This window comes from Amia ocellicauda, chromosome 6 (assembly GCF_036373705.1).
Source record: "Amia ocellicauda isolate fAmiCal2 chromosome 6, fAmiCal2.hap1, whole genome shotgun sequence".
NCBI classification, from domain to species: Eukaryota; Metazoa; Chordata; class Actinopteri; order Amiiformes; family Amiidae; genus Amia; species Amia ocellicauda.
This window is the reverse complement of record NC_089855.1, coordinates 31,520,471-31,541,582: the sequence shown is the minus strand read 5'-3', so window position 1 is coordinate 31,541,582 and position 21,112 is coordinate 31,520,471. Positions and strand designations below refer to the sequence as shown.

Genomic DNA, 21,112 nt, shown 5'->3' with positions numbered 1-21,112 from the left:
ACTCTTATTAAATTGAAAGTGTATTACAGAGATTACTTTGGAAGTATCTCTGTAGTGCACTTTGAAGTACATGTCAAAATATTCAAAAGTATACTTTGAAGTATTTCAAATAGTCTGCTTCATAAATTGAAAGTACACTTCAAATTATTCAAAAGATATACCTCATAATTTAAAGTGCACTTCAAAGTATTCAAAAGTATACTTTTAAGTATTTCATGAAGTCTACTTTTTAAGTTGAAAGTGCAATTCACAGATACTTTTAAGTATTCAAAAGTAAACTTAAAATATACTTTAAGTGTACTTTGAAGTGTACTAAATAAATTAAAAGTGGGCCAATTTAGTCTACTTAGTACAACAATAGTATATACATAAGTACATTACTAGTATACTTAAAAGTACATTCAAAATAGTTTACTTTATATACTTAAGTATATTTACAAATATAAACTAAAAGTATACTATTTTTTTGTAAGGGGCACTTAGACCGAATAGGAAGTTGCATAAATAAGTGTGAGACTGTATTTTTACGTCTGGGACGTGTTTCTATGACGCATTACATATTTCAGTTAATTTGTAAAATAAATGTTTAATTCATTGTCTCCAAGATGATAAAGCACTATATTAAAAATGGCACCTGTAGCCAAGTGATACTAACCCATCAACAGTAAGCTCATATTATTTTACTTAATTTAAAACTATTTTGAAACAGTGAAGTTAAAAACAAAAAACTTACCATGAGCTGCCACTGCCAACAGCCAATAGAAATATTTTACCATAGGAGTCATGACGGGGGAAAAGTACAATTTATAACAATTTTACATGTGTTTTGTAAATCAACACCATGCTTCGCCCATACTAGAGAAAGGTAATTGTAGCATGGAGAATTAGGAAATCACTGAGGTGTTAGTTCCTCCTAAAACCACTATGTGGCGTAGTTGGTTATATTTTGACATATACAGTATATTACCTGTATTTAGAATATTTATAGGTATTCCAAAATGTGTTGTGTAGTGTGTTAAACTTTGTTTTGTTTTAGTACAGTTAGCCTTAACCATGCAAATATTTCAAACAAATGCAATGTTAAGTTAATATAGGATTTGTTTTCCCAAAACTTGTTTTTTTAAACGTTATTTGCATTCCCAGTGTGTAGAGGTAAGTGAGAAATATTATTATTTATTTATTTATTTATTTATTTATTTATTTATTTATTTATTTTTTAATTTTTTTTCTTGGCAGACGCCCTTATCCAGGGCGAATATGTAGTCAGAGAAGCAACATTTAATAACAAGCTTGGTATCTCAGCTGATTTCCACAGCCAAGTCCCATGAGACCACTTACAGCCCTCACACCATCCTCTCAGACTTGGGTTGTCTGCACATGTTGTCTATCATGTTTAATTACTTCTGTTTCCATAATATGCAAGTGCACAAATTAAAACAAAAAAACATGAAAATGCACAGATGACTGGTACTGTAAAACAAACAAAACAAACAAAACATGTTACAATTCATTAAACGTTATTTCAGGCTTGATCAATCCACATTCTCTGAAACTATTCTTACAGGATAATATGTGACCTGTATTATACTCAGTGCTGGTTTTGTTTCTGCATGTATCAGTATCCTAGACCAACTATCGTGTTATTGTTTAATTAATATCGGAAGATGGCGGTGTTAACTCAGGGCTCCTAGCGGCAGCAGCCTTTGATGTTCAATTAGTTAATCTTCTTAAGTTTAAAATATTATACACCCAGTATAATTATTTGATTTATACTTAATGATGATATAATTATACTAATACATGCTAGAAATATATAACTATATCTATAATGTGTCAATAGGAGATAGTATTATTGAATTGTGCATTATACTTTTATGGTGTTATGTACACTAGTAATTGTATCTTCCTTTATTCCTTTGTAGACCACACAGACACAAATACCTACACAATTATCCATCACTTCAGCTGGCTATTCACAGACTGGTCAGAAAATAATTAAGTGCCTTTGCCCATGTGCTGTGCTGGGACTTGTACTGTTCTAAATCGTCTTTCTCCATTAAACTCCCAAGTCAACATTACATCGTCGTCTGAGTCATGTGTGTTCTAACTGACACCCAGGAGCGAACACACTCTGGCACCACCCCTAAGGTTTACAGTCCCCTTAGCTCTACCCAACATGCCCATTGTCAACATGCCCAGATGTCATATATCTATAACTAGGAACAATGAACACATTAATTTTAGAAAGCACTCAGATTGACATTGTTGTAAAAACTATAAATAATTCCTACCTTGGTGTTGGGTTACATCAGGCTTCACGTAGATATCTAACAAAAAAAAGGCCAAATGACAAATTACAAGATCTCACATGAACAAAAGCAAATCACACTTAAAAGGAATATGAGATGTGAACTCAAGACATTGATTAAAGACCATTAAAATCACATTAAAATAAGTACTGCTGTTTAGTTCCCCTTACACAAGTTTACTGAAGCACAACATAGTAATACCACAATATAGTGTTGGAAAGCATCCTGAAATCTTGGTAAAGCATAGAGAGGTATTGGACACCAGAATACAAAACTATGAAAAACCATATACACACATGGTATAGCCTTGGGAAAACTGCCAAATGAGCATGCACATTGACTGATCAGTACTATGGTAATTCTCACACCAACATCCCAATTCATGGGAGTAATTAGCCCATCACTGTAAGTATGAACACATGCAAATACTGAAAAATACAGATATGTTTTTGTATGACAGTGTTTCACCATTGTTTTCTGTGAAAGGAGCATAATCACAAAAACATACGAACCACAAATGAATGACACCAGTCTTTATACTTCCTTATCGCAGGCATTTTGGTCATAGTTCCCTCAAATATATTAATAGCTAGTGTGAAAATACCAACATTATTTCTGCTTTATTTGCAATTTTTTTTGCTTTTCATGGAAATGCAAAATCTGCACTTATCTGTAGCAAAGAAAAAAACATTATAGAAACTAAAATAACTTGTTAATTATTTTTTATATATACATAATAATATGTGTGTGTATACTGTATATATTGACACGAAGAAGCATGGAGAGGCGTACGCTTGGAATAACAGAGACAGAATAATAAAAGCCCTGAAGGGGCAAGAAAAACAGACCAAAGATGAACAACAAAAGCTTTAGAATGGATCCCAAGAGATTAAAAAAGATGTAGAAAAAACAAGTAAAAGATGATAAGTTAATATAAGATTTACTGGTGTAATCTGGTAAAGAGATGCTGTATCAAATCGAGTGGAAATACCTTGGGGAGGCCTTCATCCAGCAGTGGATCATTAAAAAGGCTGATGATTGTATTTATGTATATATTTACAGCATTGTCTTGCACAAGGTAAGTTTCTACCAGCTTGGTGGAATTTCTGCTCATTCTTCTTGGCAAATTTGTTCAAGTTATTTCAAGTTGTATTGGGTTCAATTATAGACAGCAATGTTAAAGTCTTTCCACAGATTATCCATAGTATTCAAATCAGGACTTTGACTGGGCCACTCAAGAACATTCACTTTCTTATTTGTTAGCCAGTCTTGTGTAGTTTTGGTCTTGTGCTTTGGATCATTGTCTTGCTGAAAGGTGAATTTTCACTGAATCTGAAACGTATTCCACTAGAATATGCCTATACTTTGATACATCCATTATCTCTTTGATTCTAACCAGCTTTCCAGTCTCTGTAGCATGATGCTGCCACCACCAGGCTTGACTGTAGGGATGGTATTGGCTGGGAGAAGTTCTGTGTTGGGTCTACCCCAAATGTAATGCTTGGCATTCAGACCATAAAGTTACAGTTTGGTTATGTTCTGAATATTGTTGACTAATGTACATTTCCTCTCATCTCAGCCATTGTACTGTGTAGCTCTTTCAAAGTTGTCGTTGGCCTCACAGTGGCATCCCTCACCAGTTTTGTTCTTGCCTGGCTGCTCAGTTTGAAGGAATGGCCTGAACTAGGGAGTGTTTGGGTGATACGATGCACCTTCAATTTATTGATTGAGTAGTGTCTGCTCACAGGGATATTCAGAGACTTTGATATTTTGTGTACCCTCCCCCAGTCCTATGTTTTTAAATTATTGTATCCCTGCCTTGCATTGGACTTTTTGGTTGAGTCTGCTTGAAATTCCCTACCTGACCAAGGAACCTCACAGAAAAGGGTGTTTTTATTCTGAAATCATGAGAACCACTATTATTGCTTAAAGACAGAGGCCATTCAAGAATTGTGTGTCTCGTTAAGGTCATTTTGTGCACCTGCATTAATTTAGGTTTGCCACACCAAAGGGTTTGAATACTTATGTAATCATGACTTTTCAATTTTTATAACATTAATTATCAATTCACATCCACATTTCTTTCTGTTTTTGCCTTGAATGTATGGAGTAGGTTGTATATAGGTTGTATATAGGTTGCAAGTGTAGGTTGCAAGCTTTAAAGCAACACAATGTGGGAAAACAATATGAATATGAGACATGAAAGAACATCAAATTTCTTACCATTTCTAATCACTCTGGAAATCTCCTTTTCCCTTCCAAAAGCTGAGTTATGTACTGTGCACTTTATTAGTGTTTCCTTGTCAGTCAGTCTGGACACATTGATCGTGGCATTTATAACCACAGTAACGGTGCCATTGGGGTTGGTGACAGTGAACTGCTGAGAATCCTCTATGACATCGTGTCTCTCAGTACTCCAGGACACGGTGGGAACCGGTCTGCCAGTGACGGAGCAGGTCAGCAGATAGACTCTGTGTTCACTGCCATGGGCAGGCATTGTGCTCACTTCAAAAAGGGGCTCATGTAGCTCTGAAAAGAGTTAAAGAGTGTGAAGCGCAGTCAGAAACACTGCTGGACACTATCCTGATCACAGCTGAATATATACAAAGACTTCCATTTAGAAACTTAAAGAAATTGCCAGTGTCTAACTGCTTAATGATAAGCAAAACACAGTCAAGATTATCTATTTTTTTGTAGGTGACTGAAAAGCAATAGAAAATGATTTGCTTATATTTGCAACCCTGGTCCTGAAGAGCTTCAGACCTGCTGATTTGTTCTGTAACTGCAAATGGTCAAAGATTAGAGACCCAGGAAACAGGTTTACTCATAGAAGTAATATGAGGTGCAATTCAATCAAAATAAAAAGCTGAAGACTCTGTGACTCTCCAAGACCAGGGCTTAAGACCTTTCACCTAAATTATCTCCCTCCAACAAGATGAAAGTTGCTAGACAGGGACGTAATCCTGAATCTGAAAGTATATGTCCATCCAAATCAATTGTAGATTGCAGTCTTCCCTCTCTTTGCTGTGTTTCAGTTACACTTCCAGGCAAACCCCATGACTGCTGGAGTATCTTGTGATGTGTTTGAAGATATTTCGATCACGGTGAAGTTCATTTATTAGCAGACTGCCTGGAGCCAAGTGACATCATTGCACAGACGTGTACAGAGTGCAATCATTGGAGCAATCCTAGGAAAGGAGGTGGTGAACTTACAATTAAATTATTAAGTTCTTGCAAATTTTTGCTTCAGGTCTTAACATTCTTACACCTGCCTTTCTGCATTTTCTGTAATATGAATTGACAACACTGGAGTATATGTATTGTAAAAATTGACACAACTAAAACTAGGAACCTGCGCATTACACATTTAAACACACAGTATTACCGTAGACCGTAGCAATGCAGGTAATCCCTTTGATGGCCCCTTCAGGATACGAGTTAAATAAACAGTTGTAGCAAGCCTCGTCTTCTCTAGAAACTCCTCTGATGGCTATTGAAGATTCATGTAATCCCTTGACAACAAAACTCACACGTTCCCTGTAAGAGTCAGAGACTTTCGCTCCAAAGCGATTATTATAAGTGGCGATGTTTTCAGCTGACTGTCCATTCTGCTTCTGCCATGTAACCTGCAGGACATCTTTGGACTTTGTCAGCTCGCACTTCAAGGTGACGTTGTCCCAAATCGTTGCAGTGACAATTCGCTGAGTCATTATGAGGTCTAATAAATATAATAATAACATTATGAATACTCATGTGAAGAGGAAGATGAAGACCAAGAAGAAGAAGAAGAATTTAATTCATTTTCTCTGGCTTATTCTTATTGGATGAAATTTATAAAGTAGAAATCCACATCTTTAGAAATAACTCTTTTTTACCTAACCCCAGAGATGGATTCAGACTTTGAATAAATCTCTAGCGAATTTCTATTTTTCAATTTCATTTTCGATGCTTCACTTTAGTCTGGAACAAGTTTGGAACAGTCCCTTTCTTTAACCAAGGGGGTTGAATGGGGTTGTGAGAAATGCTACATTCTCAATGGCATGGGTCATATTCTCCTACATGCTAGTGTAAACAGTTGTCAAAAGCATAAAAACTACTTCTCTTGTCATTTCACATTTTATTAAAGAAACTCAAGAGCCAATTGTCTTTAATCTACAACTCAATTCTGCTTAAGACAAACATAATTAAAAAATAAAGATATTAATGGCTACTCCAAATTCCAAACCTGATACTTGATGGCAGCTTTCCAAGCATCCAGCAAACAGAATGTTTCTATCTGGAGACATGTTTGTCATTTACTAATGGGCGTCTTGGTTAAGACCAAGGCAGCAATAACAGTTAAACAGCGTCTTCATGTATTGATCCTCACCTGAACCTGAAGCCACTGTCAGTTCTGAAGAGATCAGGTTAGGCCCCCCAGTAGCTGGTAAATACAGGAGTCCGTTCAGTAGCAGCACCGTGCAGCCCAGCATGATGTACTGTTTGGTTGACACACTCAGCTGTCATTTGCATTTATTCACTAGGTATTGATGCATTAATCTTGTGATAGTCATGTATTTATCACATCTCCTTATTTGAAAGAGTTACTCAATTGCCTTACTAGTCACAAGCACAAGTTCAAATCTGATACATGACTTTACATGGAGGCCATTGACTAATATTACTACTGAAAGCATAAAATATATACATCTATTTCTGCAAGCTAAGTTCATGATTGCAGAAGCTTGACATTTCAGCAAGGAAGTAAAAACCAAGCACATTTATATCTATGAAAAACCATCCAACAGCTTGGCAAAAATGCATGTTAACAAAACAAAATTTAAGTTACAAAATCTTAGTTGTGAACAATTCACTTATTACAGATGTTGCGCTTAAACTTTAGTTGCTAACAGCTTAATAGTCAGTATACTGAACATCATGTTACTAAGTATTGTATTTACACAATCATACTGTACAGTACACATACACATACATATATATCTATATCCCATTAAAAGTGTCCTTTCTTGTGAGCTGTAAATAATTCATAATGCATTCAAAGTTTCTTTAACAACATTTATTCATCAAGAAACAGATGAAGAACTACCTATACATATGGATGTTAAAATAGTCTGGTAACATAACAATCAACAAATAACAAAGGCAATGAGAATGAGAAATGAAAATGTTATAGAGAAGTCCTTATTCAAAGCAGATGATATTTACATACAGCATTTTCTTCTTCTTCTGCATGTGTAATATTTCTATGTATTTAAATGACCCAGTTCTCCATATACTGTCCTGTAGAACTTCCCAATAAATCCCCTCCTGGATATAATAGTTCTACTTTGTCTTAAGCCTTAACAGCAAATCAATTATGAAATGTATAAATTTAGAAAATGGAAGATTCAATATTTACCAGAAGCTACATATACCTGTGAGGCATTATTTGTTCTGTTTAACACTGAGGCAGAATGCAATCATGTTCTGTAGCTGAAACAATAGAAATTCAAATGAAATGAAAAAAGAGAACAGTAGATTTTCAGGAAAAAAAAGTTTTTGTTAACATCCTGAAAATGTTTCCCAAGCCTTGACCCATCAAAAATATGTTAAGAATGTGTAGATTTTTTCCAAATTATGCTGAAGAGAAACTGATATTTATTTATTGTATAAAGAATAAAGCTATTTCAAACCGAACCGTTTCAAAGTGAAAATGAATTTGGAGATAATGTGACTGTTTTACATACTGTGCACAATGGATATAGTGTCTGTATGGGTTATGTTTTACTTGGTTAATCATAAACTTATATACAAAATGCATTTGATAAATTTATTAAAGCATTTAAGGGGGAAAAAAGTCCATCAGTTAATGTATTTATATATTTTAATACTTTTGAAGTTATTGTACAGAAAAAGTGCATTTAAAATAAAAATAAATTATTTAATACAAAACAGTGCAAATTGAAAAAGTTTACATTTCTGAACAGGTTAACATTACAAAAACAAAATAAAAAGAAGAAAAGATAGTCAACAAATATGAAATTGGGACTGATAGTCATAAGGGACACATATCAATATAGTGCAATACATAAAGGTGTATATCATTATACCAGGTCAGAGAAAAGCCTAGAGTTACTATAAATAATTGACAGAAAAATGCATATATTGCCAAGGTTAGTGTAAGCAAGGGTAATCCACAGAAGAAACTGTTTTAATACCGAAACCAAGGGTTACAAAAAGCAGATGCATAATTTTATATCAGCTGTATATATTCATGTTAATATTCACTTGTTCACATATCGAGTATTGCACACATACAGAATATTGGTAATTACAGTTTCTTTTTTATCCAGCTCTTCTAATTCCAACTTGTTTAAAAGATACCTCATAATGTTATGAATTCACGTATTGCAAGCAGCAAGCACATTTGTGTCCCACATTAATTACATATTTCAAATACACATACAAATAAAAGTGCAACAGTACAAGATGTAGACAATCTTCAAATAGAAAAAGAGGTAGAATGTAAACACAGTGCAGTTTAGATATATGCTCAGTATCTCCGTCTACTATACTTGTATATAGACAGAACACATTCAAATGTAGCTATGTTCCCTACAGATATTTATCCTGGTTTGGACCTCTAGCTTATTCACAGCTTAAACAATGATACTGCCCCAGACCAACCCCAATCCTTTGCTACATTCTGAATTTAAAGACACAAATATTCCCCTGAACCAGCTTTATGGACACTTTTTTAATGTAAACCCACATACATGTGTATGGGAAGATAACGAACACAATATGTTGATTCCAATGGGGGGGGAAATGACCCAAAAGAAAATGCTTGTAGGATACTTTTTTTTCTTTATGTCAGAAACAAGTAAATTGTAACCGAAAAAAACAACTAAAAAACACATTCATAATTATGAAACGTATCTGTAGCTTCATGAAAAAGCAAACAAAAACAAATTTTAACCATTAAAGCGCTGCGGCAACCGAACTGTTTGGAGAAGTTGTGTCCTGAAGGTACTTGACATCACAGCTTGCTGCAAGAGGAATCCAGTCCCAAAGTGTATTGTACCGGAGCGCAGACAATGTTTGTTCAGTGGCAAAGATGTTTGGAGTGTTTGCTCAAAGCGAGTTTGTTTTAATGTTGTTGTTTTTCTCCCATGGTTAATAGCCTCTGACCGCTTATAGCAAAGGCATCCACTCAGATCATAGAATACTGTTTTGATGTTGTGCTTCTGTTTCATGTGAGCACACAACAAAACAGCAGCTCTCCCCAATCGTCCCAGTCCTGTTTCTTAATTCTGTACATGCATCTTTAGAGAAAAAGAAGAAGAACGACATCTTAAGCATTACAGATATTCTCATGAATGATCATGTCTTCTTCGGGATTGAGCTTTTGTTTCCAGATCCCACCTGGTAAAGAAAATATTCATATGAGTCATTACACACTGGGGGTGTTTGGGGGTTTATTACCACTGTCACTGTCAAGCAAGTGTGCTAGGAGTTAGGAACTATGTCTCAAATACAGGAAAGAAAATGTGCCTCATGTGTCACATCTAATAGGAATACAAATGGCTTAGTATATGAATGGTGCTCTTTATATTGCAGGTAAGAGAAATAGTATTGAGTAAATTATTGTTTCCATCTGTAAAAGACTACAACGGTGGACCAGCTGTGTTATTAACAGTGGCAAAATAAGTCACGTGATGGTGTTATATAACCAACTGTTGATGCAATACTACATATTAGGATAGGTGTATGACTCCACTCCACAAATACACAGATACAGTACTGTAAACCACAGAAACTCATAATAGGGCAATGGCTGAGTGTCTGAAATATAACGTACCTCTGTGTTTCTTTTTGATCCAAAGCAGAAGACAGATGGCAACCGTGACCAGTATGACCACCCCAATAGAGACAGCCATGATAGAAAAAGATGAGTCCTTCGATGAGGGTTCTGTGGCTGTAAAATAATCATAAATATGTTAGTTTCTCATTGATGTAAGAAAGAAGTGATTTTCCACCAGGTTTTTATTTTCCACCGCTGTTGCTCAATCATGCATTGACTACCACTTTGTCCTCACAAAGGATTATTTTTGTGTTCAGAAGAAACACCACATGTAAGTCCGAAAGTCTCACAGACAAAGATGACTGAAATTCCTTTGCAATCCCCCCCCTTGTAAAAGCCAGTGCTATACTGTAAATAAAGAATTGCGTTCAAAACTTCATGAAAAGCCCTTAACCTGAGTGAATACTTAGATAACCACTATCCAATCATAAACAAATCTTTCTTAAATGGAAAGTACCAGAGTACACACTTTACTTCCACTTCTGAATCTCTGTAGAATCAAAAGACTTCCCCTTGTTGCACATTTGTTTTTATTTTGATACAATACAACCTATTAAATCAAGCTTTTTAATTATGAAAGCTGAAGTCTTGGAAAGCACCAAAGCTTGTTTTTATTATAATTTAACCTCAAGACACAACCAAATTGGTGAAAAGAGGTGTCACGATAGGTGCTTTCAAAGGAATATGAAAAAGCCCCATCAAGAATTGTTTCCTGGTAGCTATCCCAACCTGGTAATACCCGTAGGGAATACATTTCCATAGAAACGTATGTGGAGCATAACAACATAGCAACTCATAACTAAATTCATAACCTAATAACACTTAAAATGTAAACAATTTAATATTAATAATAATAATACAGATACAAATAATATGGGAACAATAAGGACACTTATAAAGCTTTGATTACTATATTGCCTATATATAATATATATTATAATGCCATGATATTTGGACATTTATTTAATTAGATATAGTATTAATTTATGTACATATTACTGAGTTTAGTGAAATACTGATGTACAGCTGTAAACGATATGGGCCTACTAATGTTATTTTGGAAATCATCATCAAACCTGAAGACGCATCTTAATTTGCGTGAACAGAGGTGCAGACACTTACGCTCAGGTGTTGTTCTTGCCATTTGCTCCAGGCTGACGCGCTGGGAAATGGGCTCTTTCAGGTCGGAGTTGCTGACCACACAGTCCACATATTTGTCTGCCAGTTCGGAGGTGTCCACGGTGAGGTTGCTGGTCACAGTGTAGATCCCGTTCACTCTCTGCACCCTTTCCTGTCCTGTAAGCACTGCGCCTGCTGTGCTGCTCCATTTCACCTGCGGGGCTGGCAAACCCGTGGCTGCGCAGATGACAACAACCTTTTGCGAAGAAGTCCCGACGCTCGGCACATGGTGCGTTACAGCTGTCACTTCAGATATGCCTGTGAACAAGAGAGATGAAATGAACACCGAACTGTACAGCACAGTAGTCAGATGACAGGAATTTCCGACAGTGAAACTATTTTCGGTTTCACTTCTTTTCTTTTTTTTACCACATTACTCATGTAATGTTTGTCTCATGAAAAGTACAGGAGTGTTGATGCTCAGTCACATGGATTCTCAATCATGCATTATATATATATAAATCTGAGTAGCCTTATCTGAAAAGCAGTATGTGCCTAAGACTTAAAGTGCGCTATATATACAGCCTAAGAGATAAGATTTGTGTAGAAATCGTGCAATATACAGTTCTGTAAAAAAATAAGAGACCACTCCAAGTTCAGAAATCAATGTTAAGTGGTCTCTTATTTTTTTCCAGAGCTGTATATATTAATAAACATTGTATAATATATACACCTCTGGAAAAAATTAAGAGACCACTTAACATTGTTTTCTGAACTTGGAGTGGTCTCTTATTTTTTTTTTACAGAACTGTATATATATATATATATATATTATCTATAATATTCATAATATACTTATACTATATATATCAGAAGATGCTGTCAGAAAGTGAATCACAAGTTCTTGTTCAAGTTTATTCTGCATTTTATTATAATGTGATACTAATGATTATTTTTCAAAACACTTACCATACACGCTAAGAGATAATTGCCCTCTTGTGGACCCTTCTGGGTAGGCATTAAAGGAACAGATGTAGATAGCCGCATCTTCGAATCGGACATTCTGAATGGTTATTGATGACGTGTTCAGGTCTGATTTGGTGAAATTAATTCTGTCTTGATAGGGGGACAGGACTTTGGCTCCAAATCGTTTACTGTAGGTCGCCACGCTCTCTATGGACTTGTCTGCATACATCTTCTGCCAGGTGACTTGTAATACTCCATCCGCCTCCGGGAGAGTGCAGGAGAAAGATGCGGTTCCATTTAAAGCCACTTTAGAGTCCCCAGTTGCCACTACATTGGCTGACAAACACCCTACGAAGAAAACAAAAGGAACATCACAATCCAGCAGTGAAAAACCCTCCGTGTCAGAACCTTGACAAGTTGTCTTCAAAGTCCAAGTCCAAATTGCCCATTTCCAGTGGACAACAGTTCTGATACTATCATTATTAAATTATAATATGAAATAGCGCAAGATGAAAACACTTTCCACCCCCCACCCACCATTTTAAATAAACCCATGTTAAATACCCCCCATGTCAAATAAACCCATGTTTTATAATACAAAATTACATATTCTCGTAGATACATACATTAGCTACAAAAATAGAATGTATGAATGAAAACATATAATTTCATTCTTACCCTTTGATAGTATGCAGACCATACCAATGAAAAATAAAATAATACAATCCATAGCTGCAGGTCCTTTTTGCTTTCTTTCTGTTTTCTACCTGCCTGCTTGTTACCCTTGCCCAGCTAAATCTGTCAATGCACACTGTGGGAAGATAAGAGTATATTTAAGTAGGTTGTACTTCCCCATTAGTGAGTCACATTTACAGGCATTAGTGCTGATACCGAAAGTAAAATTTCCTCACAGCATTCCAGTATTCTCAAGATGATCTCAAGTTTTCAGTAAAAAGAAACTCAGATACCGCTTAATACTGCAAATACTGATTTACATCACAGGAAAATAAACACAAACACAAACACAAACGTATGCCGTTTTTGATCTCCTGGCTAAAGATCCAAAGAAAACGAGAATGGAAAGAAAGAGAAAGGTCTGGGTCTGGGACACAGCCAGAGCATCACATTGCATATAGCCTAAACAAATGCATCTGAATCTCTCTCTCTCTCTCTCTCTCTCTCTCTCTCTCTCTCTCTCTCTCTCTCTCTCTCTCTCTAACATTGTAACATTTACAGATTATGCTTGGGGTACAATGTGTGTTTAAATACAACTCATAATTAATCAATCGCCCACCCCCCCGCTCTCAGAGTTAGACTTACCTGATTGTGGGGGGGCGAGTTCAGTTATCCAAAAGACCAAAGACCTCTGGTGCCCAGGGAAGAAAAACAAGAATAGAAGAGGAGGAAAAACGGGATAAGGACACAGGTGAGGTGATGTGATGAATTAATAGTTTATCTAATTGCACAGTTACCGTTGGAGCAGCGTCTAGCTAGAGTTAATGTCAATGACTTTTACCTTAAATTCATTAGGGAATATTGGAAAGACTATTCAGGTGTCTGGGGAAGAACCTAACACAATTTTGAGAAATACACTTTTTCTTTCAAGTGTGCTGCACGAACCATCCACTTATTTATAATTCGTTTTATGTCACTTGTTTGCTGCAAGAAAGGCAAGGCTGTAGAACAATGCTATATTGTTATGCATATTGCACTAAGGTTTCTGTAATGTAGTTTTTTTCGTGCAATACTCTTATTGATATTGTATTTATAATTTATAATATGTCACCTGTGCTAAAAAGCTATGCAGTTTCTGTGTGAGTGTATGAACACAATGATCCCTTGCTGCGATGCAAGGGGCTCCAGCTAAAATATTGACGAGGGCACCAAACTGGTCAGGGCCGGCCCTGCCCCCCGCTCTCCTCTGTTTGGGCCGTTTTTTGGTCTCAGTCCGCCCCTGCTGAAAACAAAGGAATAAACTGGAATTGCTGCATCTTGCATCAGTGAATAACATTTAGAAAATTGCACACCATTTATTAAACATAAATGACATAGTATACCTAGAACTAGGCTACATTAATTACGTTCCCTGCAGAATCTGTCAGATGAAGATGCGCTGATTCATGGTGGGATCCCGTAATAGATCTCTGAATTGGACTTCCTTAGAAAGAGGAAAAAGTAGTTACCACACTAGTTCCTGCTGTGTCATGAGCCTGGGGGGAGAGCCCTTTCAAAATTTCCTGTAAACACAACAATGAAAAGTCACATAGGCCATGGGAGGTTTCACGTTTTTTACAAGGAATTTTATATTTCATCACGTGAACAGAAATTCACCATTCAACCTGCTCAAACCCAACTAGTGGAACCATGAGGTATTAAGTGAACTATTATGCACTTCATTTAACTGTGCCTCCTTATGCTCCCAAATACGTATGTATTGTTAGCACTTCTATTGTCACTAGACAAGGGCGTCTGCTGAGAAATACATAATTAAAATAAATTATAATAATGAACAGGTGTGACATGAGATGTAGGAGATATAATATTTGACACATTTTCAAATTAAATTGTAAATTAGTAAAGTGAAAAAAAATTGCAATGATGAAATAAACAGCTTTGTAAAAACTCAGGGCACACTGGTTGGCATAATCAATCATTACTGACTTATACTTCAAGCCTCATCTCCATCATCTATGCTGGCAGAGGTTTTAAAGTTCCTGTGATTATTCCCCATACCTTCTATTAAACAGAAAACCCTAATAAATATCCTTATTTCTTTACAATTTATAAACATGCAAATTGTCTCTGTCTGCAGGCTGCACACAGTACACACAGGTGTAAATATGGACAATTACATCACGTCCTGTAATGCACATTCACAGAAAAAGTCCCTGCCTCTGTTTCCCTCTGTTTCAATCACATGAAGTAAGTAACCATTCTCTCTTCTCAACCACTTCCTCACCTCTTTCTTTCTATCCATGTTGCATATGTTGGCTGACTGAAATGTGCTAAGACCCCCACACCCCCTCTTTTCTTACAAAGTTTTTATACTCCTGTTTATGCCCTGAAAGAACAACCGTTTTATTTCATGTCTGATACATATGTTAATGACCACACTCCTCCATTGATAATTAAAGTAAAGCTCGAAAACAGCAAATAACTGCAGCCCTAATCATGCACAGCTCCCCTGAGTGAAATCTGAGGCTATGACGTAGGGATTAACTCTTCCACCATTAAATACGAAATCGCTATCTTTGTGAACAGATATAGGTCTGAAAGGGAGCTTTGCAAGTACCAATGTTAGAGATGGCAAATTAGTTTCTTGTCACGAGTTTCCTGTCAGCACCCATGTTAGGAGCATCCGACAACATCTGAGTAAAGTCAAAACTCCAGCTGGGCTTAAATGAGGCACGTGTGACAAAACACCAGATGATGGTTTCACAAACAGGTGGAGACATGCTAACAAGGTCAAATAATACATCTGGGTGAAAGAAAGTAGGTTGTGTGGAAAAAAGGGAGGAGCTGAGAGTGCATCATGGTGCAGTTTGGATCTGCAAGACAGACAGACAGACAAAGAAAGCAAAGCCAGGATGAAAGCATAATGGAAGGACCAGACTGGGGTGGTGAAAGGAAAGAAAGAATCAAGATTTGTGGCAGGAAAGAGCATATCATTGAATAAATCTATTGAGCGAAAGAGTTGTAAGGTGTGGGTGTCTTACCAAAACTGACATGGTAAGTTGAAGTTTAAATGTGGTTTAACATGGTTTGAAGTTTGGCTGATTCATGCTGGGATCCCCGATTTTAAAAGCTCATATAATTTCCTCAGAAAGAGGAAAAAGGTTTGATGGTGTCAGCTGTAAACACAGCGATGAAAAAGTCACGTAGAGCTGAAGAATAGCACATGGAGCAGACTGGGTTGTGAAAGGACATACAGAGTCAAGATTGGAAGAAAATATAACAGAAATTTAAAAATCCATTAAGAACCGATAGAAGTGGTGGATCTATTTTACAGTTATTCAATGTGGTTTTCCATGGTTTGAATCCTCCCCAGCTTTACCATGATTTCCATTTACCAGTGATTTTGCTCTGGTATACTACAACTGACCTTTATAAAGGAGAAGCTGTTCAGGAACATGTTCAAAGCTGAAAAAAGGCACAATAATTCCAGATGCTACAGAAGAAATGTCCCTCACTGGGTTGTGGCAAAAGATCATCAAACACTTGGTTTGCGTTTTTCAGAAGTACAGTCAACGTCATGTCAATGCATGACAATATTTGCCCACGTGTTTTGCTGTAAGATATGGAACTCTGCTTGGTCGTCTTCAGCCATACCCCATTCGTGTCAAGGTAACTGAGTTCGACCATCCTTGATACACACAGGAAATTGTAGAGCATAAGAAAGCAAACAGCATTGTAGTTCTTGACACACTCAAACTGGCGGGCCTGGCAACAACTACCATATCCCATTCAAAAGCACTTAAATCTTTAATTTTGCCCATTTACCCTCTGAATTTAACCTGTCTCCTCCCCTTCATCTACACTGAAGTGGATTTAAGGTTACATCAATAAGCGATCACCTGGATTCACCTCATCAGGGTATTTAATGGAAAGAGGAGGTGTTCCTAATATTTGACTCAGTGTGTATTCACAAAACAGGAATTTACCAAACTGGAAATAAGTTTTTAGATGATTATACATTTACCTACCAATGTCTCCTTCAGATATGTTTAGGGTTTTTTCTTTAATGCTTCAGGCAGCATGTTTACAAAACACTCTTGCATAAGAAGGAATTTTTGAACTTCCTAAACCAGAATCACATTTCAAAATGGCCAGAAGATCCACTGCCATTAGTAAACCAGTGTGTTTACAAACACAGTTAAATGCTCACTTTGTTTTAGTTTTGAATAATTTGGGGAAGTACCTCATATAAGCAGTAATTTGCCCTCTTAAGCAACTGTTAAAAATGTTGTCTAGAAAGAAGATTTCAGTGAAAAGTTAACAATTTCCCAAGCTCCTGTTCCAACGCAATTACATGTATACATTCTTGCAAGGAGGGAAATGATATCAATTAACTACAAGTGCAATAAGTTCCACTCCCCCAAAGCTTTTCTCTTAATCAATCATTTCGAGTTTTAAAGAACCATTTAAATGTAATTTAAGTTACCTTCCCTCTATTTTGTTTCCTTGTTGTTTTTTTTTCACCAAGTGTACCACAGTACAATGTGATAGGTCTTCTTTGGGGTGACTAACAAGACCAAATATAAAATAATTTATTGAATGCAGAAAAGGCCAACAAAATGAAATGCAGAGAGGGCAAGTATATTTATACATTAGTTGCAATATTTCTATATCAAATAACTTTTTTTTTTTGGTAATATTAAAAAAAACAAAAAAACAATGAAACCAATTTGAAACAAGGAAACAGCAGAGCAGTACCCGAGAGCTGGACTCTGGCTCCTGGATGGTGAGTGCTTTTCCTGATGTAATTACTAGAACTTTTCAGGGGAAGTGTCGAGGAAACCCCGCCTCACCTTTAAATATTGCAATCAGCCATCCCTTACTGAATTGAAATCAGTCGACTGTAAATTGGTCAGCTTCTGAGAACTGTGGTATCACTCTGAATAGCACTATCACTAAGAGGGAAACTGAAATAAGGAGCTTGCATTGAGACAACTTCAATAAATATACCTGAACTATTTAAGTAGTTTATGGTTATGATTACGTATTAACATAAAACAGGTATGTCTAATAAGCCACAAAGTCTTGCTTTCCACAACTATTACTATTGCTTTTGTTATTATAGATTTGTAATATAAAAATATATAGATTTATACATTGAAGCTGTATGCAATAGTACATGTATTCTGTTATATGTTTTCAAGTGCATAACTTCTCATGGTCTGGTATCTACATGTATGTATCAGTTGCATTAACTTGACATTTTGTTATTACAATTTTTCATTTGGGATTTCTTTGGAGCCATTGTTAATATATTGTAGATATTTTGAATTCTGCCTGCTAGAGTCAGACCCGTCACCAGAAATGACAGAACCTGGGACAAAATTATTGTGGGTGGCCCCCTGCAACCCCCCCAGCCCCCCCAGTAGAATGACCTGCCTCCCTAACCATTGACCTCACATGTCTCCTCTGGTAGAGACAGACACATTCTTTTCTACATTAAAAGAGGTTCATTATAGTCCAAGAAGTGCTCTTAAATAGAAAGCAATTGTGAAATATTTATAATCGTGTTGATTACTGAAACGTGATTTTCTAAACATCATATATTCATGTATTATTATACATATTTATTTCATTACCAGATTTAAACCTGATGCAGCGCTCATCTGAATGTCCTAGAGAAGTATAAAAAAATGATAAAAGGCATAATTGTATAGTAGTATTTTTGCTTCTGCTTGTCTATGCGTGATATCCCTGTTTTTTCTTTCATTTCTTAAAAATGAAGAAAATACGTCACATTCTCACATAAATGTATTTGTAAAACTTTACAACTAACTAGGGAGGAATCATTTTACTCCCAAACTAACTTTCAACGTGATTCCTATAAGAGTAATTCTGAGATGTTTTATGGATATGGGCGCTGATGTCAGTGTTAGACTTTCACGCACTGTGTGAGAACAGAGTCTTTGGGGGTTGGGTTATTGTATATATATATATATATATATATATATATATACACACACTACCGGTCAAAAGTTTTAGAACACCTACATTTTTCCAGTTCTTATTGAAATGTACACAGTTTATTCTCTCAGTGTACTCTGAAATTAAAGCATAGAACACATAAACAAATTGCTGATAAAAAGGAAATCATGGAATCATTTTGTTTAAAAATGTAACCCCTTAAGCTGACAAACTCCTCTGGTACCATTAAAAGAGCACCAAATCCGTTAGCTTCTCATTAATCCCATGTGTACTCTTCACTGTTATGTTGTTTGCCTAGTGTTTGGTATCTTATGAAAGCTGAGACTCTCGGCTTTGTGAAGCATTCTCTGATGTCTAAAATTTTGTTTTTATACCCCCCATCCCACATGTTAGTAGAAGTAACACACACCCGTAGAGAGCTCAAAATGTCAAGATGGAAAACTGTTTACAATGTACCAATACACAATGATTCTGGACTTCTTTGTGTTTCAACATCAAATAATATATACTGGATTAATCTTAGGTTGTTCTGAACAAAACAAGCCTATTTGCAAAGAAATCCGATCGAAACTGAGTGATCTGTGACCGTCTGAATGAGATCCCCCACCGGAGCAGACTGTGAATTGTCATGCTGTCTTTATAATTTGTATTTCCTTTTAAGGGCTCCTGGTTTGGGGTTAATTGCTGGCATTCCATACGCCTTACAAATTATTTAGCAAAAGGAAGAAGGTGTGGTGACTAGCTCAGTGGTCGGCAGATTAAACCATTTTCCAAATTGGTGAAACTGAATATTAGTATATGCCCCATGATGTAAAAAAACACCATGTATCAAATTACAATTTCTATGCAAGGTCAATTACTGAAAAAAAAAAAAATTCCAAGTCATAAGAGTCCTAGGGCCCCCCCCCTAGACCCAGGCCAGGCCCAGGGCCTGGGACAACATTCCTGGTTGTCCCCCACTGTCGACGGGCCTGGCTGGAGCTATACCTTCAGTCACTAAACTGCTGATCAAAACTGGCCATAATATGGACAATGTGTCTTATCAAGAGAGAGAGGAAAGCAAGGAAATGCTTGCTGCCCTACTCTCATGCTAGAATCACCTTCTTCTTCTGCTTGGCAATATACTACACTGCTTCAACTTCCATGTTTCCATGGTTCTCAGACTGGTGCTTAGCGTCTAAGTCCTTTTCTAGTAGGGACCCTTGCTTTCACAGGTGCCTCACACTCAGTTCTCGGAAGGCTGCAGTGACATTTATTTTTTGTACCCACCAAACTCCTAGTTACTTAATTGCTCCTATCAATGATAATAGGCAGTAATAGGCTGATAACAATAGGCACATTGCATCGGTAGCATTTGACCCAGGTCAGAAACTGCAGTGTAAACATGCCTTATGACTGTTTTAGAGAATATGTCTGTAGTGGTCGCAGTTCTGATCCAGTCTATATAGAGGAAGCAGGACATAGATGTTGAGGTACCTGGGAATTCTTGGAAGAGTTTATTCCAGAGTTCCTTGGTGTTGCTGCATGGCCTGCTGTCACCCTCTATTGCTTAATTTTAAATTCTTATCCTATTCCCTTTTTTTAGAATCTTTCCTTTTCTATTCTCAACCACTGAAACAAAGGCTAAATTTAACTCACTGCAGTTTCGAAGAATGTGATCTTTACATATATATACACTCACCTAAAGGATTATTAGGAACACCTGTTCAATTTCTCATTAATGCAATTATCTAACCAACCAATCACACGGCAGTTGCTTCAATGCATTTAGGGGTGTGGTCCTGGTCAAGACAATCTCCTGAACTCCAAACTGAATGTCTGAATGGGAAAGAAAGGTGATTTAAGCAATTTTGAGCGTGGCATGGTTGTTGGTGCCAGACGGGCCAGTCTGAGTATTTCACAATCTGCTCAGTTACTGGGATTTTCACGCACAACCATTTCTAGGGTTTACAAAGAATGGTGTGAAAAGGGAAAAACATCCAGTATGCGGCAGTCCTGTGGGCGAAAATGCCTTGTTGATGCTAGAGGTCAGAGGAGAATGGGCCGACTGATTCAAGCTGATAGAAGAGCAACTTTGACTGAAATAACCACTCGTTACAACCGAGGTATGCAGCCAAGCATTTGTGAAGCCACAACACGTACAACCTTGAGGCGGATGGGCTACAACAGCAGAAGACCCCACCGGGTACCACTCATCTCCACTACAAATAGGAAA

The 21,112-nt window shown here is 36.7% G+C and overlaps 2 protein-coding genes across 3 annotated transcripts; both read right to left on the bottom strand.

The window, feature by feature from the left end:
- Window positions 1–1,267: 1,267 nt before the first annotated feature.
- Window positions 1,268–6,019, bottom strand: LOC136751859 (OX-2 membrane glycoprotein). The gene is made up of 5 exons (XM_066707613.1): window positions 5,687–6,019; window positions 5,073–5,091; window positions 4,533–4,838; window positions 2,292–2,327; window positions 1,268–1,470 (listed from the first exon to the last, which is right to left on the bottom strand). Exons 1-5 carry the CDS (start codon window positions 6,017–6,019, stop codon window positions 1,394–1,396), a joined length of 771 nt encoding a protein of 256 aa, XP_066563710.1. The 3' UTR covers window positions 1,268–1,393.
- Window positions 6,020–7,397: 1,378 nt separating this feature from the next.
- Window positions 7,398–13,045, bottom strand: LOC136751352 (OX-2 membrane glycoprotein). 2 transcript variants are annotated; one of them, XM_066706902.1, is made up of 5 exons: window positions 12,916–13,045; window positions 12,241–12,585; window positions 11,275–11,589; window positions 10,150–10,266; window positions 7,398–9,613 (listed from the first exon to the last, which is right to left on the bottom strand). In XM_066706902.1, the coding sequence occupies exons 1-5, from the start codon at window positions 12,965–12,967 to the stop codon at window positions 9,507–9,509; spliced, it is 936 nt and encodes a 311-aa protein (XP_066562999.1). In that variant the 5' UTR covers window positions 12,968–13,045; the 3' UTR covers window positions 7,398–9,506. The 2 variants fall into 2 exon arrangements, with proteins under 2 accessions (XP_066562999.1, XP_066563000.1); XM_066706903.1 differs by having other exon boundaries at window positions 9,503–9,713.
- Window positions 13,046–21,112: the final 8,067 nt, after the last annotated feature.